Raw genomic sequence first — 23496 nt, forward strand, 5'->3', positions numbered from 1 at the left:
TGGCAAAGTGTGGTCTTCAGATTAATTTGTGTTGTCTCTGTGGCTGGAAATAGGATTTTTGTATGGCCATTTAAATGTTGATGCTGTATTTTGTATAATGTATTTTGCTAGATGGACCCAGCAGCTCAGTACAGATACATACATCTCCCAGAAGCCCTCTAAGTGGCATTCCAGTCCGCACAGCCCCTGCTGCTGCTGTCTCACCAATTCAGGTACTACAAATCTCACAATACACAACACATTTATTCTAGAGCACAGGGTATGCTATCACTGACATGTGCTTTATGTTTCTAGAGGCACTCTGGAATCAAGCAACTGTCAAAGACCCTTGATAGAAGAATCACCTTTGGAGATTTCCCCCACAATGGTACTTCATAAAGACTTATCAAATTATGCTGCGTCTTTCAAACAACACTTCAGTTATCCTTAAACACCCATAGTGTAGAGCAACATTTAAATTTAATAGACGAGTTAAACTGTTGATGATCTGTGATATTGTCACTTACCAGAGAAATTGTGAATTTGTGAAAATTGTGAAATTGTTTTCAAAGCAATAGTCAATATCTGTGTCTGAAATTGATGTCTAAAACGTCAACGTTTTCTAAAATGGGGTAACTTGAAACAGGTATTGCACTAAAATGCAATTAAAATACATTGTTTCAAAAGCCACATAACGTGTCAGATTACGACTGTATGCTGTTTCGGTAGTTACAACACTGTGGGAAAGGCCTCTGCATCTTGAAGCATGTGTGTGTAATCAGTTCAATAGCATGGCGGGACGTCATTCCATAGCAAGTGACGTCATGACCAGGAAGCTATAAAGCACATCCAGACCAAACAATGTCAGCTTCTGATTGGCCAAAGTAAATCAATCACTGACATGCAGGAATTATGGCAGGGCGACATAGTTGAGTGATCTCTGACAACCATAGGTGAAGGCTGTCCACACGCCTCATATGCAAGAGAAATAGCCTCAATTATCCACTTGTTCATCCTTTGCTTGGTTGCTGGGGACCCTTGTCTAGGTGATCCGAAGCACACAAAAATTGATCAGACTTTCACCACAGTAGACATAAGCAAAGCATCCACTGGGCATAGCACGTTTAACTTCTCCTGGTCCAACGTCTGAAAGGGAGGAGGGAAAAAGGCCTGTAACACTATAGATCGCACCACATTAGTGGGGACCTTAGGTACGTACCCTGGTCTAGGGTGTAAAAAAGCTTTCATTGTGCCAGGTGCAAACTCCAAACATGAAGGGCAACAACAGGACCTGATGATCTCCTACTCTCTTTAGAGATGTAATAGCCAGCAGAAAAAGTTTTCAACGTTAGAAATTTCTCTGTGACATTTTTACTCATAGTTTGAGATACAAACAGGTCCACTTCCACCTGGCCAAACTCCCTCCAAATCCTCTCCACCACCTTGGGGTGGAGCTTCCATTCCCCGGGCCTCATCCCTGCCTCAACAGGATGTCTGCTCCCTGATTCAGGCACCCAAGGATGTACACTGCCCTTAGTGAGACCAGCTTGCCCTGGGCCCACAGGAGGTTCTAGTGCACCAATTTGCAAAGGGGGCGCAACTGCAGACCCCCCTGATGATTTATGTAGAGGACCTTCAATGTGTCGTCTGTCCGGACAAGCACATTATGGCCCCTGAGGTCTGGAAGGAAATGTTTCAGAGCCAGAAAAACAGCCATCATCTCCAGGCAATTTATCTGCCACGAGAGATGATAACACCCCCAACATCTGCTGGCAAAGCTGAATTTTTAGCAGCCATTTATCAGTGTCACACGATCTTTCAGAAATCCTTCTAATATGCTGATTTGCTGCTCAAGAAACATTTCTTTTCAATATCACAGTTGTGTTGCTTAATGTTTTTGATGAAACCATTGATCATTTTTTTCAGGATTCTTTGACAAATTTATTTTCTTTACTGTCACTTTTGTTCAATTTGATGCGTCCTTGCTGCATAGATGTGGTAAAAACCTTACTTGAAACCCCAAACCTTTGAACAGTTATGTACTTATAATTTTGATGTGCTAATAATTCAGAAACTTTGGTAAGATGAGTTGTCCTAATTTAAATAAATAATGTTTAATTAGAGCATTACTTATTAAAATCCACGAAGATAGTATTATTATATGTCCTTGAATAGGATATTCTCTAGAACTGTGGCAACAATAGGACACAATATAAAAATTCTCCTGTGTGTCTGTGATTCTGTCTCTCTCAGGGTCGTGTGACGAACTGAAGCCCTCGTCTCTTATGAGGAAAAGTCCGTCCCTTGAGTCAGTAATTAAAACTCCAACTCACTTCAACGCCCGCACCTCCTCATTTACTTACAACAGAGCCAACAGTAAACTCAAGTAAGCTTCACAAACATAAAACCACAGATGCAGAGAACGTTTTTTCTAACTAGGGGCACTAAAACAACAAATGACACAATTACCTTTCTCTACTAAAAATATGTGAATGAAGTAGAGACAAAGGCTAATAAGATGACTCAGACCCCAGAAAAGCCTAAACTTTATTTCACATTTGTGACACACTCATTGTTTACATTGTGACATTGTGATTCATCAACTGTTTCTCCCTATTTTCGTTTTGATAACCTCTGCTGTCCTGTTTAGAAACAATGTCTTGTGTTGTGCAAGCCAGTCTCTTTGATGATTGGTACAGACTGATACAAAGGGGAAAAAAGGTTTTGATAGAGAACCTTGGTCATGATCTTTATTAGTTTTCAATTATACTTTTGGGAAGTTGACACATAATGTGTTCATGGACCTTTTTTTTTCAAGAATTTCCATGATTTCATAACATTAAAGGGCCCCTTTTATGGATTTTTGAAAATGACCTTTCATGTAGTGTGTAAAATAGCTCTAAGTGAATGAAAACATCCTGCAAAGTTTTAAATCTGAAAGTGCACTCTGAAAGAGTCGACTCTGAGTCAATGAAATGATTTGTTTTTCAAACGAGTCATAAGCCGTTTCATTGTGACGTCAAGTCAAGTCAAGTCATCTTCATTTATATAGCGCTTTTAACAATGTAGATTGTCTCAAAGCAGCTTTACAGAGATAAGCGTATAATTTAAGGTAACAGAGATTGTTTCGGCTTTACAGCAGAGTTAAGTTATTTCCATCTAAAGTTAGTTTTAATTGATTTGGTTCCGTCGCAATGATCATTTGTTATTAAATTAGGGGCCGCTAAGACGACACCATTCTCTCTACACAGACTTTAAACGCGAACCTGTGAGAAACGCTGATGGCGTTCACATGCGCATTTAGAATGGGTTCTATAGTTATGTGCGTTAGAATATACGCAGGTTTGGAATTCCCTACAAGCCAAGCCTAAACAAAATACTTGTCTTTCCTTATAAATTTTGATAAGGAATTTTATTTTATTTGTTGCTTTGGGGTAGGACCGCAAGACGAATTTTCCCGACAACGCCTTATCTGTAGAGTGGTAGTGGGATCCTCCATAGGGAGAGACTAGTTGGCACTTCAGCACTGCGTTGTCATCGGTCCAGGTGAAGGTCCTTCGTCAGATCTGGATACGGCCTGGATCCGGCAGGCTGCAGGAAAAACCTTGGGATAAACACAGACACTAAAATTAGCGTAGATGCCATTCTTCTCATGATGTAACGAGTACATCAGGATTTTTGGGAAGTGTTCCCGGTTCCGGCTGACCTAATCTATGCAGCATAACATTAAATTATAGAAGTCTATAATGTATTATGTGAAAGCTAGGTCAAAGAGATGTGTCTTTAATCTGGCTTTGAACTGACAGAGTGTGTCTGCTTCCCGGACAATGGTAGGAAGACTGTTCCAGAGTTTTGGTGCTAAATAGGAAAAGGATCTACCGCCAGCAGTGGATTTAGATATTCTAGGTATAATCAACTGGCCGGAATTTTGAGATCGTAATAGACGTGACGGACTATAATGCGTTAAGAGCTCGCTCAAGTACTGCGGAGCTAAACCATTCAGTGCTTTGTAAGTAATCAGCAATATTTTAAAATTTATGCGATGTTTAATAGGGAGCCAGTGCAGTTTTGACAGAACTGGGCTAATATGGTCATACTTCCTGGTTCTGGTAAGAACTCGAGCTGCTGCGTTTTGGACCAGCTATAGTTTGTTTATTAAGCGTGCAGGGCAACCACCCAGTAGAGCATTACAATAATCTAGCCTTGAGGTCATGAACGCATGAACTAATTGTTCCGCATTTGTCAATGAGAGCATATGACGTAATTTAGATATATTTTTAAGATGGAAAAATGCAGTTTTACAGATACTAGACACGTGACTTTCAAATGAAAGATTGGTATCAAAGAGCACACCCAGGTTCCTAACCAACGACGAAGACTTAACAGAGCAGCCATCAAGTGTTAGACAGTATTCTAGGTTATTACGTGAGGAAGTTTTTTGTCCAATAATTAGAAACTCTGTTTTTTTCAGAATTTAGAAGTAGGAAATTACAAGTCATCCAATTTTTTATATCCGCTATGCATTCCGTTAATTTTGTGAATTGATAAGTTTCGTTAGGTTTTGAAGAAATATAGAGCTGAGTATCGTCAGCATAACAGTGAAAGCTAATTCCATGTTTCCTAATGATATCTCCTAAGGGTAGCATGTACAGAGTGAACAGCAGCGGTCCTAATACTGAGCCTTGTGGTACGCCATACTTAACCTGTGATCGATGAGACATCTCATCATTTACTGCTACAAACTGATAACGGTCAGATAAGTATGATTTAAACCATGCTAGTGCATTTCCTGTAATGCCAACATAATGTTCTAATCTATTTAAAAGAACGGTGTGGTCGATGGTGTCAAATGCAGCGCTAAGATCGAGTAACACTAATAGAGAGATACAACCACGATCGGATGATAAGAGCAAATCATTTGTGACTCTAACGAGAGCTGTTTCGGTACTATGGTACGGTCTAAATCCGGACTGGAAATCCTCGCAGATATCATTTCTTTCAAGAAAGGAACACAGTTGTGAGGATACTGCCTTTTCTAATATCTTTGACAGAAAAGGTAGATTCGAGATCGGCCTGTAATTGACTAATTCTGAAGGATCAAGTTGCGTTTTTTTAACAAGCGGTTTAATCAAAGCCAGCTTAAAGTTTTTTGGTACGTATCCTAGAGACAAAGACGAATTAATGATATTAAGAAGAGGATCTATGACCTCTGGAAGTATTTCTTTCAGTAGCTTAGTCGGTATAGGGTCTAACATACATGTTGTAGATTTAGATGATTTAATGAGTTTAGTAAATTCTTCCTCTCCTATAGCAACGAATGAATCAAATTTTTCCTCAGGGAGACTACAATGCACTGCCTGATGCGATACTGTAGTAGACGGTTGCATAGTTATAATTTTGTCCCTGATATTATCAATCTTATAAGTGAAGAAGTTCATAAAGTCATTACTGCTGTGTTGCTTGGAAACTTCGGTGCTTGAAGCTTTATTTTTCGTTAGTTTAGCCACCGTTTCAAATAAATACCTAGGATTATGTTTATTTTCTTCTAATAGGGTTGAAAAATAAGCAGATCTAGCAGCTTTTAAAGCCTCTCTGTAAGTAATTGAGCTCTCTTTCCATGAAATGCGAAATACCTCTAGTTTTGTTTTCTTCCAGTTGCGCTCCATTTTTCTGGCTGCTCTCTTAAGGGCCCGAGTGTGCTCGTTGTACCACGGCGTTGGACTATTTTCTTTAATCTTCTTTAAGCGCAACGGAGCAACTGTGTCTTAAGTGCTGGAAAAGAGAGAGTTAAACGTTTCTGTTGTAATATCTAGTTCTTCTAAGCTATCTGAGATGCTGAGATGATGAAACTGATTATTAATAAAGCAATCTTTAGTAGCAGAAGTGATAGGTCTCACATATTTGAAACACGGAGTCGGCTTTGCAGCCTTGGCTAAATGCAAATTACACGAGACTAGATAATGATCTGAGATGTCATCGCTCTGCTGCAGAATTTCAACGGCATCCACATCTATTCCGCGTGATAATATTAGATCTAGAGTATGATTACGACGATGAGTAGGTCCTGACACGTGTTGTCTAACTCCAATTGAATTTACAATGTCTTTAAATGCCAATCCCAATGCATCTTTTTCATTATCGATGTGTATATTAAAATCACCAACAATTAGTACTTTATCTGCAGTCAATATTAATTCTGATAGAAAGTCCGCAAATTCTTTGATAAAGTCTGTATGGTGCCCTGGTGGCCTGTATACAGTAGCCAGCACAAATCTCAAACGTGATTTATCGTTTACACTATATATTTTTACATTAAGCACCAATGCTTCAAAAGAATTATATTTAAAACTTGATTTCTTAGTGGTTTTGAAACTATTACTATAGATTACAGCAACACCACCCCCTTTGCGTTTCAGACGAGGCTCATGTTTATAACAGTAATCTTGCGGGGTTGATTCATTTAAAGTAATGTAATCGTTTGGTTTTAGCCAGGTTTCTGTCAAACACAGCACATCTAGGTTATTATCTGAAATCATATCATTAACAATGAGTGCTTTTGAAGTAAGCGATCGAATATTCAGCAACCCAAGCTTTAGCATTTGCTCATCTGTATTATAGCTGTTTTTTATTTGTTGAACATCAATTAAATTTTTAACCTTAGTTGGGTTTAAACGTTTTTTGGATTTCCAAATTCGGGGAACAGACACAGTCTCTATATGATGATAGCTAGGTGAAAGAGGCTCTATGTGATGGGATTTATCTGACCTTGGTGACGAGAGGCCGCTAGCAGACAGTCGGTTTAGCCAGTCTGTCTGCTTCCTGACCTGAGCCCCAGATTGTCATGTTTGAGCTCTAAGACTATGAGCCATATTACTAGAGAGAAGAGCAGCACCATCCCAGGAGGGATGAATACCATCTCTTTTCAACAGGTCAGGTTTGCCCCAAAAACTTTTCCAATTGTCTATGAATTCTATATTATTAAGCGGACACCACTTAGACAGCCAACCGTTAAGCGAACACAATCTACTAACTATCTCATCACTCCTGCGAACAGGAAGGGGGCCAGAGCAAATTACAGTCCTTGACATCGTACTTGCAAGTTCACACACCTCTTTAATATTAATTTTGGTGATCTCCGACTGGCGGAGTCGAACATCATTAGTGCCGACATGAATAATGATCTTAGAGAATTTACGATTAGCATTAGCCAGCACTTTTAAATTTGCTTTGATGTCAGGCGCTCTGGCTCCCGGCAAACATGTGACTATGGTGGTTGGTGTCTCTATTTGTGACGTCAAGACGAAACATTAGCATATTGCCCGCCCACTTATTGCGCGCGCAAACACCAGGGGAAACTTGAACCCCAAACCTGCAGCTGATTCCTGTGGATACTGGATAGCATCATGTCAAGAAGACACAATGCTCTACAATGTGAAGGTAAAGCCAGTTTTTTTTCACTGCCCAAGGACGAGCATGTGAAGAATCAGTGGTTAAAATTCATATTTACCATGATATCACAGCAGTATAATCCTAAACTTTTGCTGTGTTCCCTTTATTTCACTGACGACTGTTTCTCAAATCTCGGAGTTCAGTGTAGGATTCGCAAAACGCTTGCTCTTGAAAGATGGTGTTCAAAATACTTAGTTTTGAGTTTTATATTGTGTAGGTCTCCTGCTAGGTCTTAAATACTTGTGCTAATCAGTTTGTGGGCCACTATTACCTATAACTGTGTCTTGTCTGTCATTCTCACTACTTTGAGGAAAGATTAAGCATGGAGCAAGATTTGTTTTACCAACGTTTGTTACATCAGTCATTCACATCAGTCATTCACGGTTAATACATTGTATACATGCACTGTTATAGATAGTTTCCACGTGTTCACTGCAATATATTAAAAAAATACTCAGTAAATAAATTAGTACAAGTAAAATAATCAGTTTGTTGATGGACATGCACTTGTTAATTCTGATGGTGAGGAATTAGTTGCAACATCTCATAATGTACCTCAAACTGAGTAGTGTATCCACTGATAAACGTCCTGCTCGAGTTGTCTTTGCGATGGTGGTTCAGGTTGACCGTCAAGTCATCTTCATTTATATAGCGCTTTTAACAATGTAGATTGTTTCAAAGCAGCTTTACAGAGATAAGCGTATAATTTAAGGTAACAGAGATTGTTTTGGCTTTATAGCGGTTCTATAAACATATTTATAGCGGCCCCAAAAACACCTTAGACCCCAGAGGGTTAATAAAGTTATTTTCCAGTTAAAGTTACTTTTGATTGATTCGCTTATGTCGCAACGATCATTTGTTATTAAATTAGGGGCCGCTAAGACGACACCATTCTCTCTACACAGAGACTAGTTGGCACTTCAGCACTGCATTGTCATCGGGTCCAGGCGAAGGTCCTTTGTCAGTTGTCAGGGAAAACCTCGGGATAAACAAAGACACTAAAATTAGCGTAGATGCCATTCTTCTTATGATGTAACGAGTACATCAGGATTTATGGGAAGTGTTCCTGGTTCCGGCTGACCTAATCTATGCAGCCTAGCATTGAATTATAGAAGTCTATAATGTATTATGTGAATGCTAGGTCAAAGAGATGTGTCTTTAATCTAGCTTTGAACTGACAGAGTGTGTCTGCTTCCCGGACAATGTTAGGAAGACTGTTCCAAAGTTTTGGTGCTAAATAGGAAAAGGATCTACTGCCAGCAGTCAATTTTGATATACTAGGTATTATTAACTGGCCGGAATTTTGAGATTGCAATAGACGTGAAGGACTATAATGCGTTAAGAGCTCGCTCAAGTACTGCGGAGCTAAACCATTTAGTGCTTAGTAAGTAATCAGCAATATTTAAAAATGTATGCGATGTTTAATAGGCAGCCAGTGCAGTTTTGACAGAACCGGGCTAATATGGTCATACTTCCTGGTTCTGGTAAGAACTCGAGCTGCTGCGTTTTGAACTAGCTGTAGATTGTTTATTAAGTGTGCAGGGCAACCACCCAGTAGAGCATTACAATAATCTAGCCTTGATGTCATGAACGCATGAACTAATTGTTCTGCATTTGTCAATGAGAGCATATGGCGTAATTTAGATATATGTTTAAGATGGAAAAATACGGTTTTACAGATACTAGACACGTAATTTTCAAATGAAAGATTGGTATCAAAGAGCACACCCAGGTTCCTAACCGACGACGAAGACTTAACAGAGCAGCCATCAAGTGTTAGACAGTATTCTAGGTTATTACATGTGGGGGTTTTTTGTCCAATAATTAGAATCTCTGTTTTTTCAGAATTTAGAAGTAGGAAATTACTAGTCATCCAATTTTTTATATTAGCTATGCATTCCGTTAATTTTGTGAATTGGTAAGTTTCGTTAGGTTTTGAAGAAATATACAGCTGAGTATCGTCAGCATAACAGTGGAAGCTAATTCCATGTTTCCTAATGATATCTCCTATTGGTAGCATGTACAGAGTGAACAGCAGCGGTCCTAGTACTGAGCCTTGTGATACGCCATACTGAACTTGTGATCGATAAGACATCTCTTCATTTACTGCTACAAACTGATAACGGTCAGATAAGTATGATTTAAACCATGCTAGTGCAATTCCACTAATGCCAACATAATGTTCGAGTCTATTTAAAAGAATGTTGTGGTCAGTGGTGTCAAATGCAGCACTAAGATCGAGTAACACTAATAGAGAGACACAAACACGATCGGATGATAAGAGCAAATCATTTGTGACTCTAACGAGAGCAGTCTCGGTACTATGGTACGGTCTAAATCCTGACTGAAGATCCTCGCAGATATCATTTCTTTCTAAAAAGGAACATAGTTGTGAGGATACTGCCTTTTCTAATATCTTTGACAGAAAAGGTAGATTCGAGATCGGCCTGTAATTGACTAATTCTGTAGGATCAAGTTGCGTTTTTTTAACAAGCGGTTTAATCATAGCCAGCTTAAAGGTTTTTAGTACGTATCCTAGAGACAAAGACGAATTAATGATAGTAAGAAGAGGATCTATGACCTCTGGGAGCATCTCTTTTAGTAGCTTAGTCGGTATAGGGTCTAACATACATGTTGTCGATTTAGATGGAATAACGAGTTTGCAAAATTCTTCCTCTCCTATAGCAATAAATGAATCAAATTTTTCTTCAGGGAGACTAAAATGCACTGCCTTATGCGATACTGTAGTAGACGGTTGCATAGTTATAATTTTGTCCCTGATATTATCAATCTTATAAGTGAAGAAGTTCATAAAGTCATTACTGCTGTGTTGCTTGGAAACTTCTGGGCTTGAAGCTTTCTTTTTAGTTAGTTTAGCCACTGTTTCAAATAAATACCTAGGGTTTTGTTTATTTTCTTCTAATAGGGTTGAAAAATAAGCAGATCTTGCAGCTTTTAAAGCCTCTCTGTAAGTAATCGAGCTCTCCTTCCATGAAATCCGAAATACCTCTAGTTTTGTTTTCTTCCAGTTGCGCTCCATTTTTCTGGCTGCTCTCTTAAGGGCCTAAGTGTGCTCGTTGTACCACGGCGTTGAACTATTTTCTTTAATCTTCTTTAAGCGCAACGGAGCAACTGTGTCTAAAGTGCTGGAAAAGAGAGAGTTAAAAGTTTCTGTTGCAATATCAAGTTCTTCTAAGCTATCTGGGATGCTGAGATGATGAAACTGATTAGGAAGATTATTGATAAAGCAATCTTTAGTGGCAGAAGTGATAGGTCTAACATATTTATAACACGGAGTCGGCTTTGCAGCCTTGGCTAAATGTAATTTACATGAGACTCAATAATGATCTGAGATGTCATTGCTCTGCTGCAGAATTTCAACGGCATCAACATCTATTCCATGTGATAATATTAGATCTAGAGTATGATTACGACAATGAGTAGGTCCTGACACGTGTTGTCTAAGTCCAATTGAGTTTACAATGTCTTTAAATGCCAATCCCAATGCATATTTTTCATTATCTATGTGTATATTAAAATCACCAACAATTAGTACTTTATCTGCAGTCAATATTAATTCTGATAGAAAGTCCACAATTTCTTTGATAAAATCTTTATGGTGGCCTGTATACAGTAGCCAGCACAAATCTCAAACGTGATTTATCGTTTACACTATATATTTTTTACATTAGGTACCAACACTTCGAAAGAAGTATATTTAAAACTAGAAAAATGCATTTCCGGAGGAACTGCGAAGTGTGCTTGCTCAGGTGTGGTTCACTAACGTTAGCAGGTAGTGGATAAGGGTGCGCTGAAGTTTGCTTGATCTGAGAATTTCAACAATAGTACTTTTTTCAAGATTGTGCAAAAAGGTGAAAAGTTATGTGCATTAAGAGACATGTCTGCAATGTAGACTAGTGCCAATGGCATTGTTTTTGTGGCTTGGTTGTTGGTTTTGAAATAATTGGTATATACAGCAGAGAGTGGGAGTGTTTTGGGTGATGAAATAGTAGCCTATTGAAAAGAAGTTGACAGTCTTCATTTACTGTATCCAATAAGCAAATACAAAACTCACCCAGCTGTTCTGTGGTTGAGTGTTCCCTTTGATTAGGAACAAATTTACTATCTCAAATTAAGGTCTACCGTAATTAGCGATGCTTTGATTGCTGCTGTCAAGATGGTTGTCATCACCTACACAGAAACGCTGATTTGTATAGCCTACCGTCAGTCCTCATATTGTAATTAAATGAAAAACGCTATCAGTTTCACTATTAGCTTACTCTAGCGATGCAATCGCAACAACATGGATAACGCTGTTTGGCCTTGCCTAACTTTATATGACATATGCGCCATATGCTAGTTACACATCCCGCTGCCATTTCAGGGCTTGAATTTCGGTGCGGGAATGTGGGGATTGCGCATAATTTAAACCATTCCCGCAAGGTTAGCTTTTATAGTGCGAGAAATTCCCGCACAAATATATTCGCTTCATCTCAGAACAAATGATTAAAAAATAAATTCACAGATGCGAGAAAAAAGATGTCAAACTGTCTTTTATTTTCGAATTTAATTCCTCAATCAACGCTGGACCGGCATTTTCTGTCTTCCGCTGAGCCCTGGCCATAGACAGATCATATGTTTCACGCTGTCAATGCAGTGGTCTGCGTTGCGCTGATCTTATTCACACTATCGAGTGTAGGTGCAGCATTCTAACATTGAGTCATGATGATAATTGAGTCATAATTTGTTTGTCTGTTTGTGAAGAAATTATCCGCTTCCAAATTATGTCATTTTAATCACTAAATTGAAACATTAAAAATCAATTTGCTCTTTATGGTGTGCGAGTGATAGAGCGCGGCAGCAACGAACCAACTGATCAGCTTGCAGCGTAACAACATTGAATGCTTGGCCCAACAGCTGATCATGCCTTATTATTTTTCATCTCCATAAATATATCTAGTAGTAAAGCTAATGCAAGGGCTAGAAATCAATTAATCTTTTGCTGATACTTCCTTGTCATCATGGAGAGCGCAGTTCATGGTTGCATAGCAATGACAGACGCCACGGGAGAGCAAGCGCTTGTGGAAAGGAGACAGCAGCGCGCCTGCGCTTTCCACTTGTTTTTACACATCTAGGGCGACGTTGTTGATTGTTTGAGCATGTGACTGCGCGTTTCTCCTTGTTTTCTATTCACACACAGAAACGTGATTCACTTGAGAATGAAAAAAACTTACTACAGTATTCCTCAGCTCAGCTACATCCCTTGCTCCTCAAAATACCAGCACTTCTGAGGTACATTTTCCATTATTATTATTATGATAGTATTATTCCTCACAGCGCTGTGAGACGGTGTAAACAAGTACAATGTGTTTTCTCGAGCTGATATGGGGGCGGTCACAGTTTACATGGATTGCCTCAGATCATTTGCGTTTGAATGCGCGCTCTCCGTGGGCAGGGTCAAATTAAAAATAATGAGCTGAGATGAGAACGACTGACATCTCTCTCTTTTCATACAGATTACATAAACTGAGAATATTTGTTTTTTTATATAAATTACTTCATTCAAAAGAAGAGAATTCAAGCTTCATGTCTGTGTGTCTGTATGCCTGTTTGACTGAGTATTCGCTGAGTTATGGTTCATTTTCAGACGCGTTTCAGAATTGACTTCATTGACAGAGAGAAAGCAGAACTCGCATCATGTTTATTTTTCTTTATTTGGCAAAAAGCACAACACTTTATTTTTATTGTGAGTATAAACAAAAAATAATACACACTTAACAGGAGAGATTGATGTATGAAACTGGTTTGTAACATCAAAGTTAACAGAGTATTTAGAGTCTCCTTTGCACTGATAAGGAAAAAAGCGAGCAGATCACGTCGGCGTGATTGCCGACCTCAGAGGGTTAAGACAAACCTAGTAAAAACGAATGCAGTCTATACACTGACTTGGCAGCTCTGTGAAATGTAATACAACAGTGCCACCTAACTGTCTAAATGCATTAACATTAAAAGTGTGAGGTGAAACTCTTTTGCATAGACATAAGTAAATGGGTTTGTCAATTAGCCTGAAATAAAAAAAATAAAAAAAATAAAAACAGATCTTGTGCATCCTCACATTGGAGTCCCGAGTTCATGTACAAAGTTTGGGTTCGATACGTGACAGCGTTCCTGAAATATGAACTACTTCCTGTTTTGGCTACTACGCCGCCGATTTCGTTTGGCTGTGACGGGCAAATGCTTCAGAAAATCAAAAATCCTTCTAGTAACTTTTGTGAGGCTTGGTCCAAGGATCATGTATGTCCAGTTTCGTGAAGTTCGGACCAAATTTGTGACCTGTGAAAATTTTGTTTCGCTTCCTGTTCAATCCAATATGGCGGACGAACGACATGGACTTGTGATGTCATCTTCGCGAGCAACTTACACCGGTACTGACTGGACGTTTTAAAGTTGGAACGGTGTCTCTGTCTCAAAGGGCCTAGGCGCAGGAGCTGGCCAAAATTTATCTCCAGAGAATAATAATAAGAAGAATAAGAAAACTTAAGAAGAACAATAAGTGTGCTGCTTTCAGCAAGCACACTTAATAATAATAATAATAAGAAGAAGAAGAAGAAGAAGAAGAAGAAGAAGAAGAAAACTTAAGAAGAACAATAAATGTGCTGCTTTCAGCAAGCACACTTAATAATAAGAATAATAAGAAGAATAAGAAGAATAAGAAAACTTAAGAAGAACAATCAGTGTGCTGCTTTCAGCAAGCACACTTAACTAGATTTCTTAGTGGTTTTGAAAATATTACTATAAATTGCTGCAACACCTCCCCCTTTGCGTTTCAGACGAGGTTCATGTTTATAACAGTAATCTTGCGGGGTGGACTCATTTAAAGTAATGTAATCATGACCGTGAAACAAGAACAAAATCTAAACAGACATGTTTAAAACAGTTTTTACAAATAAAACTGTTAGAAGTGGAAATGTTGTCTTCTCTCAACTTATCAGTTGAATTCTCTCATATGAGCCGCATGCATAATAATTATAAAATAAATTGTAAAATGCTGTTTTAATTGTCAATTTTCAAAACATTTTTAGCGAAAAATTCCTTGAGCAGTTTTAAATCATTCTCAACAAACAGACACACTATTACACATGTATTTTTATTATTTTTAAAAATCACAGAACTGCCTTTATCTACACCATTTATCTACCATTGAAAAATCTTGGGTTGGTAAGATTTTTTTGCTCATACTCATGCTCACTGTTTAAAAACAGTAATATTGTAAAATATTCTTACTTTCATTTAAAATAACTGTTTTCAAATATACAGTATTTTCAAATGTAGTTTATTCCTGTGATGGCAAAGCTGGATTTTCAGCATGATTACTCCAGTCTTTAGTGTCAAGTCCAGTCACCTTCATTTATATAGCGCTTTTACCAATATAGATTGTTTCAAAGCAGCTTTACAGTGATAATAGGAAATTAAAGTAACAGAGCTTGTTTTGGCTTTACAGTAGCTCTAGAATAAAGTTATTGTCCAAGCTAAATTTAGTTTTGATTGATTCACTTCCATTGCAAAGGTCATTAGTTAGCCGCTCAGAAAACCCCTTACGTGCTCCGGCCCGCTCATCCGCACAACAACAGTGCCTGGTGGCTCGAGAACGCAAACCTTGAAATTGGTTCCAAGGTGCAAGGGGAGAGATTAGTTTCATAAATTTCATAAATCACAGGATTTATGGGAAGTGTTCCCGGTTCCGGCTGACCTAATCTGTGCAGCCTAACATTGAATTCTAGAAGTTTATAATGTGTTATGTGTATGCTAGGTCAAAGAGATGTGTTTTTAGTTTAGATTTAGCCTGTGGTATGCGTACCACACTTTGAGAATCAGTGTTCTAAGCTATCTGGGATGCTGAGGGGATTAAACTGATCAGGATATTATTAATAAAGCAATCTTTAGTAGCAGAAGTGATAGGTCTAACATATTTGTAACACGGAGTCGGCTTTGCAGCCTTGGCTAAATGAGTATACACCAGACTAGATAATGATCTGAGATGTCATCGCTCTGCTGTAGAATTTCAACGGCATCAACATTGATTCCATGTGATAATATTAGATCTAAAGTATGATTACGACAATGAGTTAGTCCTGACCAGTGTTGGGCATGTTACTTTAAAAAAGTCAAGTCAAGTCACCTTCATCTTAGTCTCAGCCTCAGACGTCACGCCCACGGAACGTTGGCTAAACGTCTGATGCATATGGCACACTTTTCTGGAAACACTTCAGGAGTTTCAAAGTCGCGACCTGATTGGTTGAATTCTACAGGATGTCCGCGAGACGTGTGTTCTTTAACGGTCCGTTCTTTAACGGTCCGTCTGGAAACAAATGCCGTGACGCCAAAACCCCTCGTGGAAGAAGAAAGCCGTTGTGTTTACAACTGAGACAAATGAGCGCTTACCAGGATCAACTAAACGCTGGATTTTCAAAAGTATGTGAAGTTTGCGGCTCCATTGTTGCAGTAAACTTGCACAATGTTCTTGAATGAATAATTTATTAAATGCACGCCGGTCTGTTATTGTAGGGACATCGACATTATATTGGCACGCCCCTAAACATGACGCGGAACAAAACGAACTGTGATTGGTTGCGTTATATGTCAGTCAAACGTCCTCTTGGCCAAGAAAAGCTGCGATAGAGTCCAGACCTTCTGCCGTCAGTCTGAAGGTCTGGCTACGCGAGACTACCTTCATCTATATAGCACTTTTAACAATATGAATTGTTTCAAAAGCAGCTTTACAGTGATAATAGGAAATTACAGTAACAGAGATTGTTTTGGCTTTGCAGCAGCTCTATGATAAAGTTATTGTCCAGCTAAAGTTAGTTTTGATTGATTAATTCACTTCCGTTGCAAAGATCATTAGTTATTAACTTGACACATGACACCGTTCTAACAGAAAACCCTCAACGCGCTCCGGCTGCCCATCCGCACAAAACAGTGCCTGGTGTCTCGAGAACGCACTCCCGGAAATAGGTTCCAAGGTGCAAACGATTATCAGTTATCTCTGCACAAACCTAAGCAACCTCTGCCCAAACACCGACGTTGCGCACATGCGCATCACGTGTTCAGTCCATAGGTATGCGCGTTTTAATATATACACTACCGTTTAAAAGTTTGGGGTCAGTAAGATTTTTAATGTTTTTAAAAGAAGTATCTTCTGCTCACCAAGGCTGCATTTATTTGATTTAAAATTCAAACAAAAACAGTAATATTGTGAAATATTATTCCAATTTAAAACAGCTGTTTTGTATGTGAATATACAGTAAAGTGTAATTTATTCCTGTGATCAAAGCTGAATTTTCAGCATCATTACTCCAGTCTTCAGTGTCACATGATCCTTCAGAAATCATTCTAATATGATGATTTAATGCTCAATTAAACATTTATGATTATTATCAATGTTTAAAACAGTTATTTACATTTTTATTTCATGATGCTATGATGAATAGAAAGTTCAAAAGAACAGCATTTATCTGAAATCTAAAGCTTTTGTAACATTAAACACTACTGTTCAAAAGTTTGGGGTCAGTAAGAATTTTAATTTTATTTTTGGGGGAAAGAAATAAAATAAATCAATTCTTTTATTCATCAAGGATGAGTTAAACTGATCAAAAGTTACAGTAAAGACATTTATAATGTTAGAAAATATTCTATTTTAAATAAATGCTGTTCTTTTGAACTTTCTATTCATCAAAGAATTTTGAAACAAAATTGTACACAACTGTTTTCAACATTGATAATAATAATGAATGTTTCTTGAGCATCAAATCATCATATTAGAATGATTTCTGAAGGATCATGTGACACTGAAGACTGGAGTAATGATGCTGAAAATTCAGCTTTGATCACAGGATTAAATTACAGTTTAAAATATATTAAAATAGAAAACAGTAATTTTCAAATTGTCATAATATTTCACAATATTACTGTTTTTTTAATTGTTTTTTTATCAAATAAATGCAGCCTTGGTGAGCAGAAGATACTTCTTTTAAAAACATTAAAAAATCTTACTGACCCCAAACTTTTGACCGGTAGTGTATGTGCGCAGGCGTGTAGTCCTTTTTTACAAATCCACCCTCAACAAACTACTTGTCTGGCCTTAAAAATTTATAATACAGAATTATTTATCGCGTCCGTGTAGCCACGTGGTGACTCTGTACAGATAAAATGACAATAGTTATAGTAATTAGTTATAGTTACTAGTTACTTCTGACAAATAGTAACTGAGTTAGTAACTGAATTAGATGATTATAAAAGTAACTTATTACCAGGGAAAGTAACTATTGAGTTACTTTTTTTTTATTCAAATATGTCAAATTACTTGGATGCCCCCAATATTAAATATTAAAGGTGCTCTAAGTGATGTTGGGTGACTTCACTTCTTGTTGACGTTTAAAGTATTGTCAAACAAAACGGAGGCTAGTTAGACCCTCCCTCCTCCTCATCCGCGCACTAACCCCCCAAACCCCACCCCCAAATCCTTCTTGTCGGTTATTGGCTGGAACAGTTTGTCTAAAACTGCAACAAATAAGTCTAAAATAAATTATGCTTCTTAAGAAATGTACCAAAAATTAATAAATAATAATACAAATATACATACACTCTTTGTAGTGCAAATTAAAATGATAAAACTGTCACACAACTTCACAACTGGTAGACATACTGTAGCCTACTTGAAGTATTTTCTTCCTCAGAAAAAGTAAACAGTTTAACACAGGGGCGGACTGGCCATCTGTGTGATCTGGAGAATCACAGAACGGCCGGTACTCCAGGAGGGCCGGTGGGTCGGCCGGCCCACCACCCGCCACGCACGCAGTCATCACCTGTTTTTTTCCCCCACTAATCTGTTTCACACTCCAGTACTGTAGGTGGCAGCAATGCACCTTTAAGTTGGATGTCAGCTGCACTGGCCGTGGCCGCCAAGTAAGGAAAAGCAAAGACGTTAGATAGAAGCATAGAAACAAGCAAACAATATGCAACGCGGCCGCGGGTAAAAAAAGAGAGTTACTTGCTAGGGATGATTTTAGGAAGTGACATTGAGGTTGCTACATTTTTAATGATTATAGTAGTTAAAACAGCTAAACTTCAACATTTTAGCTGTAAAATGCCACATGCAGTAGCTAATATTAAGAAATGTGTTGTTCTTTTACTTTTAAAAATGTTGGTAAAAATGTTGGTAACGTTACAGTTAATGCTTACAAACTTTGGTTACATTTGTAATGGTGTATTTTCATTTAGATGTGGTATTATTATTTGTGCAGTAAGATTAATTACTGCATAAATTAATTAAGATTATTAAGTAATAAATTCATTTTAAGACAGCATGGAATAGATTGTATAATATGCTGTTATAACATGCTATTCCATCCATGCTATCTTTGAATAAAACCTGTTTTATTTTTTTAAATCCATTCCATCATTTGTTTATTCAGGTTGAGCTTAGACCAAGTCCATTTATATGTGAGTATTCAAGTTAATCTAGAATAATATGCTTTTAACACAACATCTAGTCAACATCAGTGCTATTGCTATAATTTGGATGGTATAGTATCATGAGCCACAATTAAAGTCTTGTGACACTCATGCCAGGCGTTATTGTCGTTGTCGAGTTTCCGCACGCCGATTGCTTTGGGCCGGGCCTAGTCAAAGTCCAGGGCCGCTTTTTTAGTCCCAGTCCGTCCCTGGTTTAACAAGAAGTGCTCTCAACATAATACTGAACAATGTACAAAAAATAAATAATAAAAATAATAATAAAATATAGTATTTTGGGGTTTTATTTTTATAACCTACAGAGAACGTCATCATCAGAGGTTATTTAAGCCAAATTCTAGGCGTGTTTCCCACACGTGTTCACAACCGGTCAAACAAAAATGTTTTCTGGGAACGTTCCCTGCAGGTTATTTTTGGTTTTATTTTATAACTTAAACAGAACATTCCCAGAACGTTAACCTGTTATTTTTAGGTTTTATTTTTATAACCTAAACAGAACCTTCCCAGAATGTTCCCTGCAGGTTATTTTTAGATTTTATTTTTAGAACCATGTAAATTAGCTCAATTATAGTAACGCCTCATTTTATTGTCAGTAATGGGGGAAACAGTAATTCATTTGATTACTCGTTCCTGAAAAAACGCATTATTTATAACGTCGTGATTCTCATCACTGGTCCTGACACGTGTTGTCCAGTAGAGTTCAGAATGTCTCTAAATGCCAATCCCAATGCATACTTTTTGTCATCTACATGTATATTAAATTTACCAACAATTAGGACTTTATCTGCAGCCAGTATTAACTCTAATAGAAAATTAGCAAATTCTTTGATAAAGTCTGTATGGTGCCCTGGTGGCTTGTATACAGTAGCCAGCACAAATGTCAAACGTGATTTATCATCTACACCAGATAGTGTTACATTAAGCACCAACACTTCAAAATAATTATATTTGAAACAAGACTTCTCAGTAATTCTAAAGATATTACTATAAATTACAGCAACATCTCCCCCTTTGCCTTTCAGACGAGGTTCATGTTTATAACAATAATCTTGGGTGGTGGACAGGTGGATTTAAAGTAATGTAATCGTCTGGTTTTAGCCAGGTATCTGTCAAACACAGCACATCTAATTTATAATCTGTAATCATATCATTAACAGTAAGTGCTTTTGAAGTAAGGGATTTTCAGCAACACCAGCTTTATCATTTGTTCGTCTGTATTATATCTGTTTTTTATTTGTTGAACATCAATTAAATGTTTACCCTTAAATGGGTTTGGAAGTTTTTTGTATTTCCTAATTCGGGGAACAGACACAGTCTCTATATGATGATATCTAGGTGAAAGAGTCTCTATGTGATGGGATTTATCTGACTTATGTGACGTGAAACAGCTAGCAGACGGTCGGTTTATTCAGTCTGTCTGCTTCCTGACCTGAGCCCCAATTTGTCATGTTTGAGCTCTAAGATGTAGCTCTTAGTGTCACATGATCCTTCAGAAATCACTCTAATATTCTGAATACAATACAAAATGCTGATTTTGTACTCAAGAAACATTTCTTATTATAATCAAATGTTGAAAACAGTTGTGCTGCTTAATATTTTTGTGGAAACCATGATAAAAAAAATTCAAGATTCCTTGATGAATAGAAAGTTCAAAAGAACAGCATTTATTTGAAATAAAAATCAATTGTAAAGATTTTTACTGTCACTTTTGATCAATTTAATGTGTCCTTGCTGAATAAAAGTATAAATCTCTCTATACAGTAATCTCTTTAAACAGCAAACAGAAGTGTAATCCCTTGATAATATATTAGATATTACAGGGTTCCCGCAGATCCTTAAAAAGTCTTAAAACATCTTAAATTAGATTTTTAATATTTTAGGCCATTAAAAGTCTTAAAAAGTCTTATTTTTACTTATGAAAGGTCTTAAATTGTAGATGACACTTTGACTTAGACGTATCTAAATGCTTTCCAAATTAAAACTATCTAATTAGCCTACGTATTATTTTTTATTATTCTATCTTTGTGGATTTGCTTGTTCACGTGACAATTCGTGTCATTCGCGGCAGCATATTAGCCTACGACTGTCTCCTGCACGCGAGAGGAGAGAGGGAGAAGAAAGTTGGTAAATGTCAGGTCAACTGCAACTCCAGCACTGCAAGCTGACATCGCATTTGTCTCTCGTGCTTTCACTGCGTGATGTGTCAGTGTAGTTATAGGTAACGTATGTCCCCAAATGAGTTTTTGTTTTATATCTATATTATTATGTTATATTAGAATATCACATGAGCAAGAGTGCCGTTTTCCCGTGCACAATTGCAAATGTGATATTTATTTTATACAACAGTTAAATTAAGTTAACTTTGTGAGATAATTTTTAGACACAATTGTCAGTATTGTTTGTTTTCCCTTATTTCGCCGATTAAGAGTTGTTAATTTCTGTCACTGCTGTGAACTGACCACTGCATAGAATATGAAAAATTTGAATATCTTCGTGAGTCTGCTGTCAACAACAGGCCTAAACCAGCCATGGTACCAGTACAAAAACACAATCAGTAAAATATCATCTAATTATTATCAACAAAACTTTGAAAATATCGAGATATATTTTTGTCAATATTGCGCACCCCTAATGTAAGGTATTAATTTTGATTTCTTCAGGTCTTAAAAAGGTATTAAAAAGCCTTAAATTTGACTTTAAAAAGTGTGCAGCAACCTGTATTATATTATGCAATAGAGAATATATATTGAGTCTTGTATTTGTTTCAAACCCTTACAGACATCAATGTGAAAGGTGATAAAACGATGACGCATATAGTGTTCTGACTTCCAGGGCAATGACCACAGAGTCATCTAATCACCCACTGAACACAAAACAAGGCAATCTGATTATCTTTCATGCTGTGTCTCTCGCAGAGCAACGCCCCTGATGTACGGATGTACTCTCACTAGTGTGTGAGGATTTTAGCAGTGGTTAAACATTTAACTGGTCACCAATATGTACAGATGCAGTGTTAGTGACCGTACGTGTGTATGTGTGTGTCCCCTGATGCTAGTGTGGAAAGAACAGACCCTCTGTCTGCTCTGGCGCGGGAGTATGGTGGATCTAAGAGGAACGCTCTACTGAAGTGGTGCCAGAAGAAAACAGAGGGCTATCCGGTAAGGAGCACAGGCCGTGACCCCCTCTCTCACCCTGTCCCTCTCTCTTGTCTTTCTGTGAAGTTTTATTGGCATGACTGTTTAAATACAACATTGCCGGAGGAAAGTAAAGTGAAAAGGAATTTACATGTATAAAAGAGAACCATTTCTGCACCACAAGTGTCACCAAACAGCAACAACATAACTACAAAAGGATGTGATGTCTGAAAGTTGAAACAGTTTTAATTGTTTGACGTTTGATGGTTACTTACTCCTTACATAGTTTGAATATTTTACTTTGAGTTGTGGTGGAGTGTCAGAAGAATTGTCATATGAATAAGGTAAGTGGCAGTTTACATACAGTATACTGTTGGCCATGTTAACATGCTCCTCCCGTACACCATTACATAAGTCAGAAACATACAGTGCTCCACCCCAGTGTGCTGTGGCAGAACAGACTTCTTTCAAAAAAAGAATAGTAGTTTATTTAAACATATTGACATCCTAAAAAAAATGTAGACCAAAAATATTATAAAAAGAAGTTATAAAGTTATACAACTTTTATAAAGTTACAGAACAAAGTATATTTATCAAATAACTCATTTAAAGGGGTGGTATAATGCCCTTTTCACAAGATGTAAAATAAGTCTTTGATGTCCCCAGAGTGTATATGTGAAGTTTTAGCTCAAAATACCCCACAGATATTTTTAAATAGCATGTTAAATTTGTCACTTTTTGAGGATGAGCAAAAACACACAGTTTTTGTGTCTGTCCCTTTAAATGCAAATGAGCTGCTGCTTCCGGCACAGGGGGCGGAGCTTCAACAGCTTGTGTGTGTGTGTGTGTGTGTGTGTGTGTGTGTGTGTGTGTGTGTGTGTGTGTGTGTGTGTGTGTGTGTGTGTGTGTGTGTGTGTGTGTGTGTGTGTGTGTGTGTGTGTTAGCAGCTCCAATTACCTCACACAGACATGCACTGAACATCTCAAAAAACTTTTAGCCTTTTATGTTCAAACCGGAGTCAGACAAAGATGGAGAGACTCAAGAAAAAGTGGACATTTCTGAATGGTTAGTTAATGAATTAAGGTATCGTATGTGTAGTTATCTTCTAGTCATTGATTAGCAGATGGAGAAACTATAAATGAAATTTGTGAATAGAATCTCTGCAGACCCTTAATAACTCAGCAGTCTGGAGGCTAAAATAATCAGAATAATGCCATAATGCAATAAGAGGCTTAAACTAATAGTTGTGGATTTCAGCATTTAAAACAGGCAGTTGGCTGTTATAAGATGTACATTTTTCTGTGTGGTTAATGAGGATGCTTAAATGTTGACATGGAGTCAGATTATTCGTTTGTGCCAGGCCTAGACATTGTGTGTGCTAGCAGATGAATTAACATGACTA

At 37.6% G+C, this 23496-nt stretch overlaps 1 protein-coding gene across 1 annotated transcript in view; it reads left to right on the forward strand.

Annotated features, from left to right (window-relative positions):
* Positions 1–23496, forward strand: part of specc1 (sperm antigen with calponin homology and coiled-coil domains 1) — a 251157-nt gene that overhangs the window by 174252 nt on the left and 53409 nt on the right. Inside the window, exons 9-12 of the mRNA XM_081366268.1 lie at positions 112–212; positions 295–367; positions 2233–2365; positions 22016–22118. Coding sequence (XP_081222394.1) covers positions 112–212; positions 295–367; positions 2233–2365; positions 22016–22118 — 410 coding nt within the window. The remainder of the gene's footprint in view (positions 1–111; positions 213–294; positions 368–2232; positions 2366–22015; positions 22119–23496) is intronic.

Source organism: Scardinius erythrophthalmus, assembly GCF_964197995.2.
Source record: "Scardinius erythrophthalmus genome assembly, chromosome: 5".
Taxonomy (NCBI): domain Eukaryota; kingdom Metazoa; phylum Chordata; class Actinopteri; order Cypriniformes; family Leuciscidae; genus Scardinius; species Scardinius erythrophthalmus.